This window comes from Bubalus kerabau, chromosome 12 (genome assembly GCF_029407905.1).
Source record: "Bubalus kerabau isolate K-KA32 ecotype Philippines breed swamp buffalo chromosome 12, PCC_UOA_SB_1v2, whole genome shotgun sequence".
Taxonomy (NCBI): Eukaryota; Metazoa; Chordata; class Mammalia; order Artiodactyla; family Bovidae; genus Bubalus; species Bubalus kerabau.
In genome coordinates, this window is record NC_073635.1 from 82,020,488 (window position 1) to 82,038,402 (window position 17,915).

Genomic DNA, 17,915 nt, shown 5'->3' on the forward strand with positions numbered 1-17,915 from the left:
TTTGTCTTAATGGTTTAGGTACATGTCACTGTGGCAGGTGTAAATGTGATAATTCAGATGGAAATGGACTTGTCTATGGTAAATTTTGTGAGTGTGATGACAGAGAATGCATAGATGATGAAACAGAAGAAATATGTGGAGGTATGTGTATTAACTTTGCAAAAAACAACATAAGTACTTGATTTTGTCACCCGTTTCACTGAACTTTTATCTCTATGAGTTTATATACTGGGTTTACTCATTTAAGCTGAACCTGTTTATTTGGAAAATACTTCATATAAGGAAATATAGACTAAGGCATTCAGAGCAGATTAATAAACCTTTGTTGTTGTCGTTCAGTCACTCAGTTGTGTCTGACTCTTTGCAACCCCATGGACTGCAGCACGCCAGGCTTCCCTGTCCTTCACCATCTCCTGGAGCTTGCTCAAACTCATGTCCATTGAGTCGGTGATGCCGTCCAACCATCTCATCCTCTGTCGTCCCCTTCTCCTCCTGCCTTGAATCTTTCCAGGCATCAGGGTCTTTTCCAGTGAAAAATTGTTTATACTTTTTATTTTGTAACCACTTTATTGAAGTATTATTTACAGTGTTGTGTTAGTTTCAAGCGTACAGCATAGTGATTCAGATGATATATTTGTGCATATATATATTTTTTTCAGATTATTTTCCATTATAGGTTGTTATAAGATATTGAATATAGTTTCCTGTCTTATGCAGTAGGTTCTTGTTGTTTATTTTATATAGAGTAGTGTGTATCTGTTAATCCTAAACTCCAAATTTATCCTAATTTATCCCTAACCCTGGTATCCCCTTTGGTAACAGTGTGTGTTTTCTATGTCTGTGCATCTATTTCTGTTTTGTAAATAAATTCATTTGTATCATTTTTTTAGATTCCACTTACAAGTGATATCATATGATATTTAGAGCAGACTAGTATTTTTTGAGTTTTTCTCTTTAATTTTTTATTATTTTTTAATTGAAGGATAATTGCTTTACAGAATTTTGTTGTTGTTTTCTAGTACTTTTTAAATGCAGAATCACATTGTTCCCAGAGAAGAGCCCGATCATTATGGCAACAAGCCAGTTGCCTGGTTCTGAAGTAGTCCTAGTTGGACTCTGTCTTCTTTGCTCAGCTTTTATTTTGCCTCTTTTCTCCCAGTCTCTCTATTGTATGTTTTAATTTCGTTTTCTTTCCCATTTTGAACCATAACCCTGTAAATACTCTCATGTGCTATTGGGGACATTGAAGACCAATTGGATTATTAGCCTGGAATCTATCCCTCCCCAGACACTTAGATAACTTTTTTCATGATTGTTTCTATGGACAACCTTTACTCAGTCCATTTTTCTGTTGTATCAATTATTGCAGGCTTGCTAATGTCAAGAGCTGCAATGAGTACTTCTTATTCAATAGGTCATTTACCAGGATCCGAAATGACTTGCCAGGGTTAAATGGAATTTAGACTCCTGTCTGTCTCATGCCTGGCTTCCCTGATGGCTCAGTGGGTAAAGAACCTGTCTCAGTGCAGGAGATGCAGGTTTGATCCCTGGGTCGGGAAGACCCCCTAGAGCAGAAAATGGCAACCCACTCCAGTATTCTTGCCTGAAAAATCCCATGGACAGAGGAGCCTGGAAGGCTACAGCCCAAAGGGTTGCAAAGAGTTGGACACGACTGAGTGACTATGCACACACACGTACTGTCTGATGCCAAAGACTGTGCTGCTGATTACTCCCCATAGAGACCTGCCCTGGAGTTTGGAGCTCCACAAGGAAAGCCCTTCTTACCACTTGTACTATATTAATAGTTCCCTTCTCTTCTGCTTCCCTCTCTGCAACTCTGTGCCCAGGGTTTCAACCAAGACTGGCACAGGGCAGGAAAGTAAACAGCAGTGAGAATCACTTCAGTTTGGGAACACTCTTCTCTGCTGTTATGAAACATTTTAACCTGCTTACCTCGGGCCTAATCTCTCTATCCATAAGTAATTAATTATTTCATTGAAATCTGAAGACAAACTGTCCACAGAATCCTATCCTGCATACCAAATGGGTGATTTCAGAGGAGTATTTTCCCTGAAAGGATCAGGAGCCAGTGGGGTGGGGAGGAACCAGAAGGCCATAAAGTGTCACTAAGCTGCCGCTTTGTTTACAAAACAAATTGAGGCTTCAATTCCTGTGGTCATCCAGATGCTCTTGTTTTAGGTCAGCTCGGATCTCTCTCTCTGGTGTCCTTGCTGTACCACCAACGAGGATAAAACAAACAAAGAGAAGAACCTTCATTTTTTCCACCCAGTGACCTAAGCTCGATGCTGCTCAGACAGTTCTGCTAAAGGGCTTGTTCCAAAATGATTAGAAATTAGATAAAGCTACCCACACATGTGATGTGTTTGTCTTCCTGATATTTCATTTGCAGTTATCACAGATCAAAAAAGAGAAAGGGAACATGTGTGGAGCCAGTGTTTTCTGATACACACTGCCAAAGCAAAGTCTATTTGAGTGTGTAAATATAAACATTGACCTGGAAAGAACAGGAAATGTTTAATGCTCAACCTTTCCACTCATTATTTCTGTTGGTTTGAGGCTAAAGCAATTTCATGGTGCAAACTCTCTGACCACAGACAACCAACATTCCCATGAAATCCTCTGGCGATGGCACTGTGTAGGATTCTAGATTTTTCCATGTATCATTCACATTGAGAGGTGATTCTACAGCCCAATAGGGAAGCAATTCAAAAAGAGATTTTCTTACTCCATCAGTTTGCACAAAGCCAAGAATGATGTTCATTGCCTGGGCTGTGTATTGTCCTAAGGCTTATATTTTATCTTGGTTATCCAACTATGTCTTATTACAGTACTTTCACTTGAATTATGAAGATATCTGCTTAATTTTCCATATCTGCATATGGTATAGCTTTACATGATTTATTCTAATAATCCTGTTCACCTCTATCTCAGTTATTTTTTAGTATAACCTTATCAGTCCTGAATTTTATAAACATACAAAGAATTTGGGTGTGAGGAATGAAGATTTATGATCATTTGTTAATCTCATGGTAAGCCTTACATGAGATTAACGAACTGCTGCATGTTACATAAATTTCTTATAATGACAGAGGAAATAAACTTTGCAGATTTCTGAGATTATACTACTTTAAGTATAATCTACTTAAAGGAAATTCTACTTTAAGAAGTTAATCAAGTCTTTAAAAAAAACAACTGACTCCTAGGAAAAGCTTTTAGTAAGCAATTGTCTTGTTTTCTTTCAGTGTAACCCTCAGGTTCCTGAGGCTTGTGATATAACACCGGCTCGTGATATTTTTGTGTGCATACATGTAGAGATAGTTTTAAGTCCATGAATAAAATGTATAGCTTTTATATTTGACTACTGATGAAATCATTGGATGGTCTTTATGTCAGCTTAAGTGACAAAATTAAAATTTGCTGGAGAAATGATCCTTGTCTATCAGCTTGTGTGCTTAGTCACTCAATCGTGTCCTACCCTTTGCGACCTCATGGACTGTAGCCTGCCAGGCTCCTCTGTCCATGGGATTCTCCAGGCAAGAATACTGGAGTGGGTAGCCATTCCCTTTTCCAGGGGATCTTCCTAACCCAGGGATCGAACCCAGGTCTCCTGCATTGCAGCTGGGTTCTTTACCATCTGAGCCACCAGGGAAGCCCCATCTCCAGCTTAAGAAGAGGTTTTCTGTAGATACTCCAATTGCAGCTCATTTAGACAGAAAACATGACATTATACACTGAGTCCTTGTCTCTTTCTCTATATTTCACTCTAGCACTTTCTCTTCATCTCTGACTCTCTCTGTCTCTCTGATATATATCTGCATGAAGGAAGTCTCATCTGAGAGGCAAAAATAGCATGAGACCAGCATATTTTATTGTATTTTCCCCTTCATATGTGTGTGTACCAGGCCCTACTGACACTCCTGCTGTTGGCCAGAAATGCCAGTGTTTAGAAAGAAAAATAGCCTCGCTCTTAGTTTCCCATGGACTCTCTGGGATGATGGCTGATGGAGAAGAGAGAGGCAAGAGCAAAGACTTTAGCCATAGACTGATAAAGCATAAATTCATGTACAGCAGAAAGCATAGACTAAAAATGAAAATGGTGCTGTTTTTCATCATAGGTGCAAGAACACACGTTCATGGTTGTTGACATAACTACAGAAAAAAAGAGGATATACAAGGAGATTTGAGGCGGAAAAGACTTGTCATCTTTTGGGAATTTGTAGGGTTGCTGGACATGGGCACAGAAAGTGATGAGGTGACATCATTACAGATTGCATGGACATAAGTATGAACAAGCAGAGTAATAGTTTATGGAGCAGTGGGAGCTGCAGTGGTGTGGGGGCAGCTGGAGACAAAATGATGGGCTGCCCTTACCTAGCACTTGTATCCTCTTGACAGATAGGAAGGGGATTTGACTTTAATACCAAGGGTCCATGCTATTTTATTTGTAGTTAGTAGTTTAAGTAACTACTAAAAGTTGATTTAGCTGAAACCCTCTGCCATGTAGTAAAACACAATAGCTTGTCGGATACTGTTGAATGAAAAGATGCAATGTTTCCTCTGGCTAAAGAAATGGCTCGGTCATTAATACTGTGCATCCAAAGAAGTAAGCACCATTGGTTTCTCATGGTTGATTCCAAATGACTCAAGAAATGCTCTCAGAGTGAATGCTTATATACATTTGAGTTTGATGTGCACACGTGTGACTGGAGGCCTGGTAGACTTTCTCTGTCTTTCATGCGGTTTCTTGAACACTCTGTCATTTTCATCAGCCATCTGGCTAGGACAAATCAGAGGACACCTTGACTTGCTTTATATGTGTGATGATGCAGATATGGGCACACCTATGATGTTTTGGTGGCACGCTACATGATTTGATTATTTTAAGCAAGAACCATGGAGCAGGTTGATTATTTCCAAAGGCAGAAGTGATCACCAAGAGGTAGTAAGTTAATTCTGCTTTTGAAAGCTGCTTTTTTCCTCACTGTGTAAAATTCATTTTGGGTAAAGGCCACGGAAAGTGTTACTGTGGAAACTGTTACTGCCAGGCTGGTTGGCATGGAGATAAATGCGAATTCCAGTGTGACATCACCCCCTGGGAGAGCAAGCGAAGATGTACATCTCCAGATGGCAAAGTCTGCAGTAACAGAGGTGTGTCTTTCATACTCATTACTACATAATTGGGGAAAAAACAAAGCTCTTTAATTATTACCTCACCTTTTCTGTGTATTTCCTTCCATGTGGAAGTCATCTTTTATAGGGTTTGACTTTGATGTAAATCAACATTTCCTATACCAACAAGCGTCCCTTTCTTATTTTTTTTTTTTACTGGGCAGAAGGCAGAAAGATAAGAAAGTTGCTCTCATACTTTCAGCTTCACTGAACAAATAGTTAACTCAGGGCCTGTAATTTCTTTGGCAGGCCTCCAGAAGTGACATGGTAGAGCGAAAAGGCGATTCTGGTAGATACTTCTGTTAAATGTCTCTTGACTAACAGAACCAGCTACAGCATGACCATCTCATTATTCAGAGAGTATTCCAGAAAAAACTTGTCTTAATTAAGTCAATCAAAGGCTTGGTTACAATACTGAATTGATATGGAGTCATTTAACTTTGATACACAACAATAAAAATATGATAGTGAATAAAATATAGCCATGTGAAATTGAGATTGACCTTAGGCAGGAATTTAAAAAATATATTAGTATTGCTATCATGTAATTTAAAGTGAGTTAACTAAGTGTTGATATCAAAACAACTAGCATTAAACACTTGGAAGAAAATTCTTGAAAATACGTGTTTTTTTTCCTTTTGTCAGCTGTCCTGGTAAATAAATAGCCATGTTGGGCTTTTCTGACTACTTGAAGTTATCAGTAAGTAGTCAGTTTCCTTCTATAAAAAAGTTAAAATCTAGAAAGCTGGAAAATTATTTTTTTGCATTTCTATAAATGAATGATACATTTTAATAGGTAATGCTTACATGGAAAGCCTGAACACACCACCAGTTTTATCTTTTTAAAGGTTGACACAGAAAAGTAAAATATGCCCAATTTCTGTACATAGAGAAAGGGAAGCAAAAGGCCTGAACTTGGGACAAAAATTATAAGGAAAAGTCCTCTCTTTAATTTATGCAGAGCAGGTCTGATTATTTATCATACTCACTCACATTTTCATTTATTATATAAGCTATGTAGGAACCATTGCTTCACGAATGCCCTATTGATGGACATTTAAATCACCAGTGGTTTTTCAATGACATGATACCACCATATTTAATGTTCCTGTACATGTGCTTTTGAGTTCTTTTCCTTTCCTCTACATACGTTAATTGAAGTGACCTGTTATAAGTAACATACATCTAAAGAGTCTATATTGTGAAATTGCCATCCAGAAAGTTGTACATTTTATACTCTGCACCTGCACAAACTCTTGATACTAAAACAATCTTTTTTATTTCTGTCTATCTGATGTCTGAAATAATTTTAACTCACTGTTGTTTAAAGTTCTCTTAACCCTTAATCGTTACAGGTTGAGTGGTAAGCATTTTTTACATTTATCTATCGTCATTATTTCTCTCTGCAAAACTTCCAATTAGTGTCCTTTGTCTATTTTTCTGTAGGCATATTTCTCCTTGGATGATTCATTCATAAGAATCGCTTATGTTCGTGAAAGTAGCTTTGTCCTTTAAATACATATAACTACATGTTTCAGCTGTTTTTATCTTTTAGTTCATTTTTGGTGTCTTGCCCTCAGCCAGAATTTTAGATTTTTATGTCGTTAATTCTTTTATTTTTTTCTTGAAATAATTTGCTTTGATGTTTTTGAATAAAAATGAATTTTATTTTACATTTTATGGTTTTATATACTTAAATCTTTAGCTGGAATTGACTTTGATGTAAGAGTTAAGAAAGGGATTTAACTTTGTTCCTTTCACAAATGATCTAAAGATCATTGCCCTAAAAATGATTATTAATAGTTCACACAAAATGATATGATTTACAACTTAACACTTCTCTATATGAATCTCCAAAAAGCCAGAGTCCTCGCTCTCCGCCTATGCCAGTGTCGTCTATAGCCTGGGCTCGTCTGACCCAGCCATGCCTGCTTTTCAGTCTTTCTGGATACGCTCCTTCTGCTCCAGTGGGTCAGGTCTGCTGAGGATCCCAGGTCCATCCCCACCTTCCTTGGCTCACTCTTGCTTTCTTGACCTCCCTTAAATTGTTCTACTTCCAAACCTCCTAAAACATTTCCCCTTCTCTCTTCTTATCCAGACCATCTACCTTAATTACTTCTGCTCACATTGACTTCTACTTGCCCAACTTTTAGAGTATTTATGTCCTTGTTTACAAAACGTTAGCACTTCACGTGCTAGTTTTTTTATTAGCCTTTTTAAAATTTTTTTTTGTCAAATAAATTGTAAACCTCTTGAGAGCAAGGGTGACATTTTATGTTAATTGTGTTGGTGTTATCTCTGAGTCCTACCAGCACGGTGCTCCTGACACATCCTGGAATCCTACAGAAGTATCGGCATAAACTTTTGTTTATGAAGGATCTCTACTGTCCACTCTATGGTGTTTTCCTCTATAGAATATAATTCCCGAACACGTATATTTTCCAAATATAAAGTGAACAACAGAAGAAAGAGCAATGTATAAGATGCTTTCTTTCATGATTTTTCTTCATTCGACCCATACAAAATTATTTTTCCCCTCTAGGGATTTGTGTGTGTGGTGAATGTTCTTGCCACGATGTGGACCCCACTGGAGACTGGGGGGATATTCATGGGGACACCTGTGAGTGTGACGAGAGGGACTGCCGGGCTGTCTATGACAGATATTCTGATGACTTTTGTTCTGGTAAGTGCTTTCCTAACTCTTGTTTTTATTTTTTTCTTATTATTCTTTTTAAAAAAGATTTATTTATTTCTTATTTGACAGTGTTGGATCTTAGTTGTGGCCTATAGAATCTACTTCCCTGATCAGAGATCAAAACTGAGCCCCCTGCACTGGGAACTCAGAGTCTTTACCACTGGACCAGCAGGGAAGTCCCTAATTCCTGTTTTTAAATAAGAAAATGTTCATTTCCCTCGTTTCAAGATTTATTCTGCTTCTCCAAGAAACTGTGAAAGAACTGAATGTGCCTTCTGAAGAATTTGAGACCCATAGGACTCTTAATATCAACCTGAAAACCCTTTAGAGAATTCGCCACATTGGGCAAAGATTGGAGATGAAAACACACCCACTCTCTGAAAAGCAGTCTAGTCTTTCACCAAAAGAACTATTACCTCCACGTATCTAATACTCAGCAGTGAGAACACAAAGCTAGCAGACCTGACCACGAACAGGAGAGGTACCGTTAAGGCAACTGTTATTAATACAGTACAAAACTAAAGACAACATGGTTCTTGTAGGAATTTATTGCATTGCTTCTTTGGTATAACCTACCAGGCTCCTCCGCCCATGAGATTTTCCAGGCAGGAGTACTGGAGTGGGTCGCCATTGCCTTCTCCATATACTAAAAGTTGTTCTGCATTAAGTCTACAATTGAATATCAATTAGTAGATTCAAAAATTGTATATGGACTGGCTACTCTTTGCCAGCATCTGTGCTGCATCCAGGTCACTGGTTCCAGCAATGAAGGAAACATAATCCTTGACAGGGAGCCTGTAATCTAAATGCAAGGGGCTTCCTTGGTAGCTCAGCTAGTAAAGAATCCGCCTGCATTGCAGGAGACCCTGGTTCCATTCCTGGATTGGGAAGATCCCCTGGAGAAGGGATAGGCTACCCAGACCAGTATTCTTGGGCTTCCCTGGTGGCTCAGTCTGTAAAGAATCCACCTGCAACGTGGGAGACCTGAGTTTGATCCCTGGGTTGGGAAGATCCCCTGGAGGAGGGCATGGCAACCCACTCCAGTATTCATGCCTGGAGAATCCCATGGACAGAGGAGCCTGGCGGGCTTCAGTCCATGGGGTCGCAAAGAGTTGGACATGATTGAGCGACTAAGCACACACAATCTAAATGAAAGGGAAAAAAAACAAAATACACCCTGCCAGAATTTCTAATAGTACAAAGGAAAACAATAAGCAGTCAGATTCATCTTAAAAAAATGTCACTCAACAAAAATGAAGTAATAGATTTTATTACATGGGACAATCCAGGAGGCATAGACACATGCTTATGCTTGATTGCTTGGTTGGTGTAAGGAAATAGATGGGGAACTCTGTCTCCGGAAAAAGTTTGCCAGCAAAGGCAGATAAAAGAGCCACCCTTTTTAATTATGATGATGCAACTGCAAAGACTTCTCTGGCCTGGCCAAGGGGAGCTGGCTCCTGTAGCTTCCCCCTGCAGAAGAATTGCCCTGTTCTGATGATCCCTCGGGCTTGGGAGAATTTCCTGAATGGGCTCACAGAGGTGATGGGGTCGTAGGCTGTGATTTGAACAATAAGACATCAGGCTGTGATTGTGATTTTATTATTCCTTTGTTGAAGTGAGCTGAATGTGGCCAGTTCTCCACAGTCTGCCTCCCACACCTAACATGAGAAATATAAGCAAGAGGAATCTCATTATCAGAGATCCTACGCTGAGAGATACCTGTCAAGTTCGTTCACACACCTCATTCCATTTTATGTTCGCACTGACTCAGACAGGGATACATTATCATCTACGTGTAAGAGGGAACGTTCAAAGAAATTAGCAACTTGACAAGTTCACGCCGCCCTTAAGTGTCACCTGAAAACAACTTTAGCTGAAGTGCTCATGTCATTTAATCTCCAAATGATGCACAGAAGATGCTTCAATTTTACTTTGTTTCGGTAAGGAAGAGATGTCCTTTGAATGCTTAAAATTCTTATAAAACTAAGCTTCTCTGAACATTGTTTTGATCTGGGGTGGGCATCAATGTCTGGAGTATTTCTTCATGCTTATTAAATCTTTAGAATTCTTTTTTTTTTTAATTTTATTTTTAAACTTTACATAATTGTATTAGTTTTGCCAAATATCAAAATGAATTCTATATACAAAGCTTAGCAAATTTCTAGTCTTCACAATTTTCCCAATTGCCCAGAGTTGCACCATGAGAAGGGAGCCATGCAATTGACTATTGAGTGTGGAAATACCTTAGTGTTAGGAGATAGAAGTACCCCAGGGATGTGGATATTCTCTAGAGATTTATGCCAGGCTGGAATGTAATAAGACTCAGATAAAATGAAGCTTTATTTTTAGCTCCCATTCCAGCCACCCTGAGAGTTTTGAGCTTATTTAAGTCCAAGAGAAGTCTCCCATTGGATTATAGTTGGCTCATTTAATTGACCTTCTAATTTTATTTATTTATTCCCACTCTTTCCATTCATGTATTCAATAATGCACTTAAATGTAAATATTTTGTGCCTGATCCATCATGGGTACAGGAGACATGATACAAATTTTAAAATATGATCCCTGCTCCTAAATAAATCAGTTGTATTTATTTGTTCTTTCACTCCTAAAGTGTGTTTATCACTTCTTTCACACTTCTTTCACTCCTATTCACTGATACATGAATTCATCCATATACAAATATGACTCATATACCCACAAAGATACACACGCATGTACATGCCTCAAAGAGGATACTCAGACAAATTTTGAGTGTGACTGAAATGACAAGGGCATGACCAGCCATCCTGAAGTATATCAGCTGCTCTATTATTCCATTTCTATGAACTACTCCCCTGAACTGACTTTCTGATTCTGAAATAACTCCTTTCTTCCTGATGACTGCTTACCAGTCTGATCCATTTTGCCAAATTCCCAAATAGGAAAAAATATGCTGCAGTGTGACTTTCCACTTTTTCAGCTTGCTCCTGCCTAGCAAAATGATGAAAATATAAGGTTAGTTCTGGCCTAGAGTTCCCTTAGTTTGGAAAGTAGACTCATTTGGTAGAACCGTATTATGGGAGGAAATTTGTCTTTGTGGATTAACAAAGAGTTAAGGGAAGAAATGGAAGGAAATGGTTACATACATTCAGTTTACATTGTCTTGAAAGGGAAAAATAATATAAGTGGATTTTTTTTTTTAAATTACAAGTGCTAGTTAGATCGAATTCATTTCCACCAATGTTTTCTCTCCATGGTCTTCATATTTCCTTGTGAGAAGCAACTTGTAAATATCAGATTCCAGTTCATGAGCATTTTTTGTTCATTTTCAAGGAAAGAAATAGCCTCTGTGGAAGAAGAGCATTCTGGAATGGTTGGAACTACATATGTCCTGGATTGATGTTTCTGAGGTTAGATAGCTTAACACAAAAGAGTGCAATGATCACACATACAAAAAAGCTTTGGTGTCAGCAACCTCTTCTATAATTTCTTGAGAGCCTTTAAAGCTCAGTGTTTTGTTTTTTTAAGTAAGGTTTTTTTTTTTTTTAAAGAATGTTTTTGGCTGTGCTGGGTCTTTGTTGCTGAGCGGGCTGGGCGGGGACTACTCTCCCTTTGAGTGCGTGGGCTTGTCATCGCGAGGTCTTTTATTTCAGAGCACGGGCTGTAGGGCGCGCAGACTTCAGTAGACGCGGCGCACGGCCCCAGTAATTGCAACTTCTGGACTCTAGGATGCATGGGCTTCAGCAGTTGCGGTTCCCAGGCTCTGGAGCACAGGCTCAGCAGTTGCAGTGCACGGGCTTAGTTGATCCAGAGCTATGGGTCTTCCTGGACCAGGGATTGAACACGCGTCTCTTGCACTGGCAGGTGGATTCTTCACCACTGAGCCATTAGGGAAGCCCCTAATGCCCAGCGTTGCCATGATGCTCTTTGATGATGTCTCTTGCTGCCAGCTCCCCACTCTGTGATGCAGTTCGGGCTATGATCCTGTTTACATGCCGACATTAGACACTGTTGTTTTTCCCTTGTCATGAATGTGTGTGTGTGTGTGTGTGTGTGTGTGTGTGTGTCTAAGGAGTGTTCATAGGTCTTTGAAAGCAGTTCTCTAATGTACATTCCATGTATTTAATATCTGCGATAAAACAATAACATTCTATATCTTTCATCTCTATTTTGTTGATTCCCTTGTCTACAGAGTTTAAAAGAATCTTTGTTAGAATCAGTGAAATGAACTCCTGAAGGCCAAATATATGTGGATACATACACACCTAGATTTGACACACTAGCATTGAAACATGATGTTTCAGATCAGGGTGGTAGAATTCACTTCTTCTAGTTCTCTCATTTTAAAGATAAAGTGAGATGGAGCCCAGAAAGGTGAACCAGTGACTCATTTAGATGGAGGACACGGATCTCCTAACTTCTTCACTTTTGCTTTTTTCTCTATTTGTTTATGAAAGACTCTAATATAGTATGTTATGACAGTCTAAAAGATTTTCATGATAAATAGATCTCATCATTTCTAAACTTATGAATCAAAAGCAAGCATTTTCATCATCTTCATTTTATCGCTATAAAATTGAGAAACTAGTAACCTCAGAAGAGAAATTGCAATTTCAAGTTTTGATTTCCTGTCTTTTCTGAAAAGCTAAATACCTGCTTCAGAATCTGGTATTGATACCTTGCATTTCTAACTGGTTTCCTAAACCCACTGATGAAATACCATAAAGAATTTTAGTAGAAAAAGGTACAGTTTCCTTTAGAATGGAATCCATAACCTATTTTTGGCTGCATGTGACTTTAAGTTATTGAAGAATGTATAATATAATTTTTATGACTGTGAAAGCATAGTTTTGTTTATGTTTTCACTCGTCAAGTTCATCTCTGGTCAACATTTAGGTTAGCAATACCACTGTCAATACTCTTTTTCACCATGCTAGACTAGAGTTACATTCAAGCCTTTTTTCTATTACTTTTACATTTACTTCTTCTGTGATATTCATTGGTGTATTGGATTTAGGTATACCTACTTTTCCCCAAACAATGAAACCTTCAAAAACATTCTGTATGCCACTATTTCCTCATTTAAACTGGTTGCCGTATACTCACTGACTCTCAGGAATTACTTTCACTGTGAACGTTTTACTCAAGTCATTCATTTTTTTCATAACCTTCTTCCCCCAGCGTGAACTTGTTCACTGGATGTTGGCTTCTGGTGGCAAAGTGTAGAGGGCACAGCCGTGGATGATTTGAGAAGGCCAGGGCCCATCCTGAACTAGGCAGTGTTCTCCCACTTTGATCCTTTCCTATTTAGAGGCCAGACCTTTCAGCCCGGCCAGTCGCAGCAATGACAGCATCCCATCAGTTCTTTCCAGTGTGTACACAATCGACCACAGCTGTTTCTGAGAGTGCCTTTTGCTCAGCTGAGGCAGGGGCTGGGTCCAAGGCTGAGGCCACACACAGAAGCTTAAGGATCATCACACATATGGTGAAAGTGAGGGCACATTTTATATCTTCTTCCCATTTTTGTTTGGAGTTGGTGATGCCTAGAGGTGACATCCTTGAGAAGGAGTAGTAATCCTTGAGAAGGTCCGTGATGCTGCATTAAATGCACAGGAAATAGAGGTGAAGACCTTATGGACCACGTTTCCTCTAGAACTTGTAGAAGTGCTCAGAAATAGCAGAGGGACAGAAAAGTGAAGCCGCATAACATTAGGGGGAGAAGCACAGAGAGTAAGGACTCAGTGAGGCAAATAGGACAAAAACAGAAGAGAGTGGATATGAGGGCAACAAGGGGAAAGACTTTCAGAGATTTCTTCTAGGTCTAGTGCATCTGTACATTTTTTTAACATTTGTTAAAGCACCCACAATTAATCTGACTTCTTAACTAGACCAGATTTTAATTTCAAGAATCTCTATTAATAATGTCTGTCCATCTTCATGAATTTGTTTTATGCTACTGAAATTTTTTTTTAATGTTGACATGTGAATGAACCTCAGACAGAAAGTAATGGCTATTCTTTTTTTAAAAAATGGTTACTTATTTTAAAATTACTTATTATTAATTTATTGATTTATTAATTTATCATTTATTTGCATTCACTGGCTCTTATTTGCAATGCATAGGATCTTCGTGGTGGTGTGCTGTAGGATCCTTAGTTGAAACATGTGGGATCTAGTTCCCTGACCAGGAATCCAACCTGGGCCATTGCATTGGGAGCGTGGAGTCTTAGCCACTGGACCACCAGGGAAGTCCCTGTAATGGCTGCTCTTAAGCCAACTATGGAACTTCAGAGTATCCTCCCATCAGTCCCCATCTTCCTCCACACAGACTCTGACTTTATGCCACGTGCCAAGGGATCAGGACGCTCACTGCCTGTGAATTCCAAGCACCTGCAGAAGTAGGTGGCCTTCTCCTGAGTACTTAGGAATTCCCTGGCCTCCTCACCTACTGGATGCTTTGTTCTAACTTCCACAGCTATTTTAAACTTTCAAGAGGAAAGCTTTTTTCCCCCCTTTCAATCTAACTGTGTTTTTCAGTTTTATTGTTGAAGTGTCAGCTCATCTTCCACAAATGGCAGCATGTTCTGTACTTTGTCCAGCATCCTCCTGGCACATTCAAGTGCCCTACAAATGATGCTGCTTGTCTCCCAGAATTTCAAAGTCACTGGCTCTCATAGAACAGCAGAATTGATTGTACTTTAAATGTTAAAGATTTTGTTTTAAAATCTGTTTTTTATCTATGCATTTGCAATACAGCTCTGTTTGCAAATTTTGCTCTAAAAATTATATGAGGACAGGGAAGATGGGGAGGAACTTTGTAAGCTAGGATAAATGGCTAGAATCTAGGGAACCCGATAACCTCAGAGCTATAAGTGTTAGTAAGTTAAATTTTTATAATAAAAATTCTTGTGTTTGAAGGTCTAAATGATCATAGTCACATGTCGTATGTATCTATTAGTAATCAAAAATTTTTCCTTTAAAATTATGAGCTCTAAGACAAAGTGTTAGTATCAACAGCAATTTGTTCCATAGATTCTATTACATAGCAGGTGCTCAATAAACTTGTTGAATGGAATTTAGTGTAAATGAGAGATTTGGGTTCCGTAGTCCCTAATAGCTCATCCTACTTTGACTATGATTTTATGATTTATTCCATGAAGAAGCCGGTTTATAATGAAAATCTTCCTGATAGACGGATGCTTCAAACTTGACAGATGGACATCTGCCCATGAGATACTGATAAAACAGGCCAGTCTTCACTGAAGGCCAGTTTTCATACTCTGTGATATATATTCATATCGATGGACATGAGTTTGAGTAAGCTCTAGGAGTTGATGATGGACAGGGAAGCCTGGCCTGCTGCAGTCCATGGGGTCGCAAAGAGTCGGATACAACTAAGCAACTGAACTGAACTGAATATAAAATAGCATGGATTTTTCATCCATTAGCAACATACTTGATTTACTTAAGGAAAGTATGATTCCACTTCCTTTAAAATCCTTCATGCATTTTTGGAGGAATTATTGAAATCTACTTTGCATTTGTCATAATGAATTTCAGAACGGTTATGAAGAGTTCGAAAAACTCAGCTAAGTTATTCATTCCTTTCTGTTCCTACTTGGTTAGATGTGTGGGCTCAAATGAATAAAAATAACAATAGCTCATTTTTATGTAGCATTTTAAGATACATTATATACTTCTTGATAAATGTGGATAGATAATGCGGTTTAGAATGAAGAACCTAAATGTCAAAGAGGGTGTCATTTGACCAGCTGTATTCTGTAGGGAGCAGGGTCAGGATTTGAACCTACTTATATGATTGATAACCTGGTCTATTTTCTGCTATACCATATCACCACTTATCACAGTTTTTTGAAGGCTCTGTGTCCATGTGTAAATAAATTAATTTCTTTCCTGACCTCTTTTGTGTGTATGAAATTAGTCTTCAAGGGTTGTGGGTAGTAAAAAGGTCATGAAAATAAAGTCTGGGAGACTCCAGGAGCTGTGACCCTGTTTCAAAAACAAATTGCTTTCCATTTCCTATGGCTCTCCTCCATATGAATTAATCTCCAGACCCATTAAACCCTCCATTTGGGCCCCAGCAGGCTAATTCAATCTCATGCACTTGGATTTTGAAAGATTCAAGTTGATAGCCCTCCAAACCTGTTTATCTGATCTGGAGTTGTTGCTTTTCTTTACCCTTCACAATCAATCAATACAGCTTGGGTATTTAAGAACGTTGTTGAAAAATGGACTTTTGCCTTAATGTTTTCTATGAGATCCTGAGTTCTTTGTCACACTCACTGTTTGGAAACTAATTCTGACTTCAGTATGTTTTTCTCATATACATGTGTATATGTATAATACATTTTTACATACACTAATATACATGTATACTCTTACTCTCATTGTGAAGGTCACGGGCAGTGTAACTGTGGCAGATGTGACTGCAAAGTAGGCTGGTATGGGAAGAAGTGTGAACACCCACGTTCCTGCCCGCTGTCAACGGAGGAGAGCATCAGAAAGTGCCAGGGAAGTGCCACTCTGCCATGCTCAGGAAGGGGTAAGTGAGGGTCTCAGGCCTTGCCACCCACCACCTCTAACCCTGTGAGTCTAGTGAATTCACTTCACATGTATCTTATTTAAAAGGTAGCTGAGATTCCTGAATGAGGAAAAATTTGCTTTTTCAGAATAATGACTCCAGTATCCACGAGTGAAAATACGGAGAACTATAATCTCTCTCTTTCTTCCTCTCTGTCACAACCGCCCCCACACACACTCACTCACTCACTCAGTCTACTTTAGCTCTGAGATTTGTTCAATTTCCATCTAGTTCAATGCTGCATTAAAAGAAGAAAAAAAAAAGTTTGAATATTTGCTCAGAGCTTTAGCAATAGAACCATCTAATTGTCCACTGACATTTCTGAAACTTAATAACATCCTACTGACTTGTAGTGTTGACTTTTGAGAAAGCATCGTATAAACAGCTTGGAATAAGCTTTCCTCGTCTTGGATGGCATGTAGCCTCAGGTGTGTTCTTGGTACCAGATCAGTACACACTGGAGGAGAAGGAAGGATTCATCTAGGGGAAAGCTGGTTTCATTGTTTTTGATTTATCAAAATAAGAAATACAATTTCACCTCTCATGCGAAAAATGGCAAAGTTAATGTGAAATATGCTTTTGGAGGAACTGGTAATTGAAGTTATTACAAATTTTATTCATGAAAGAGGAAAATGAGAAAGATTTCCCTTATGTGAATGTTAGATCAGAACCACCACAATATTGTAAAGTAATTAGCCTTCAATTAAATAAATTTAAAAAATTAATTTTATGTTGCAGGGCTTTTTTTTTTCTTTTTGAAAAATGAATTTTTGAGATTGAATTCAAGTGTCATAAAATTTATGCTTATAAAGTATACAACTTAGAAGGTTTTTTTTTCTTTTTTTTTTTTTTTTTACTGTATTCATAGAATTATCTGACCTTCACCACTGATTTGTTCCAGAACATTTTCATCACCACAAAAAGAAACTTGGTACCCCTTCCTGGTCACTCTCCGTATTCTCCCCACTCAGCCCCTGGAAACCATTAATCTTCTTCCTGTCTCTGTACTTTTGCCTGATCTGGATATTGCATCTAAACAGGAAAAGTGTTCTTTTGTGTCTGGCTTTTCTCACTTAGCTTAATGTTTTCAACATTGTAATGTGTCAGTACCTCGTTTTATGGCTGCATAATATTCATCTGTATGGATATACCACATTTGTTCATCCACCCATCTGTCAATCAACATTTGAGTTGTTTATTCTTTTTGGCCATTGTAAATACTGTTCTATGAATATTTATTTACAAGTTTTGTGAAGAGAATTTTTTTTTTTCATTTATCTTGGATATCTGCCCATGAGTTGGAATTGCTGTGTCATATGGAGTTCTATGGTTAGGTTCTTGACGTACCGTAACACTGGCTTTAAAGTGACTGTACTATTTTAGTTTTCCTTCAGAAGTGTATGAAGGTTCCAATTTCTCCACATCCCCACTGTTATTTATTAT

At 38.5% G+C, this 17,915-nt stretch overlaps 1 protein-coding gene across 1 annotated transcript in view; it reads left to right on the top strand.

The window, feature by feature from the left end:
- ITGBL1 (integrin subunit beta like 1) overlaps positions 1-17,915 on the top strand; it is a 230,615-nt gene that overhangs the window by 104,933 nt on the left and 107,767 nt on the right. Inside the window, exons 4-7 of the mRNA XM_055542966.1 lie at positions 19-141; positions 5,029-5,169; positions 7,733-7,873; positions 16,287-16,433. Coding sequence (XP_055398941.1) covers positions 19-141; positions 5,029-5,169; positions 7,733-7,873; positions 16,287-16,433 — 552 coding nt within the window. The remainder of the gene's footprint in view (positions 1-18; positions 142-5,028; positions 5,170-7,732; positions 7,874-16,286; positions 16,434-17,915) is intronic.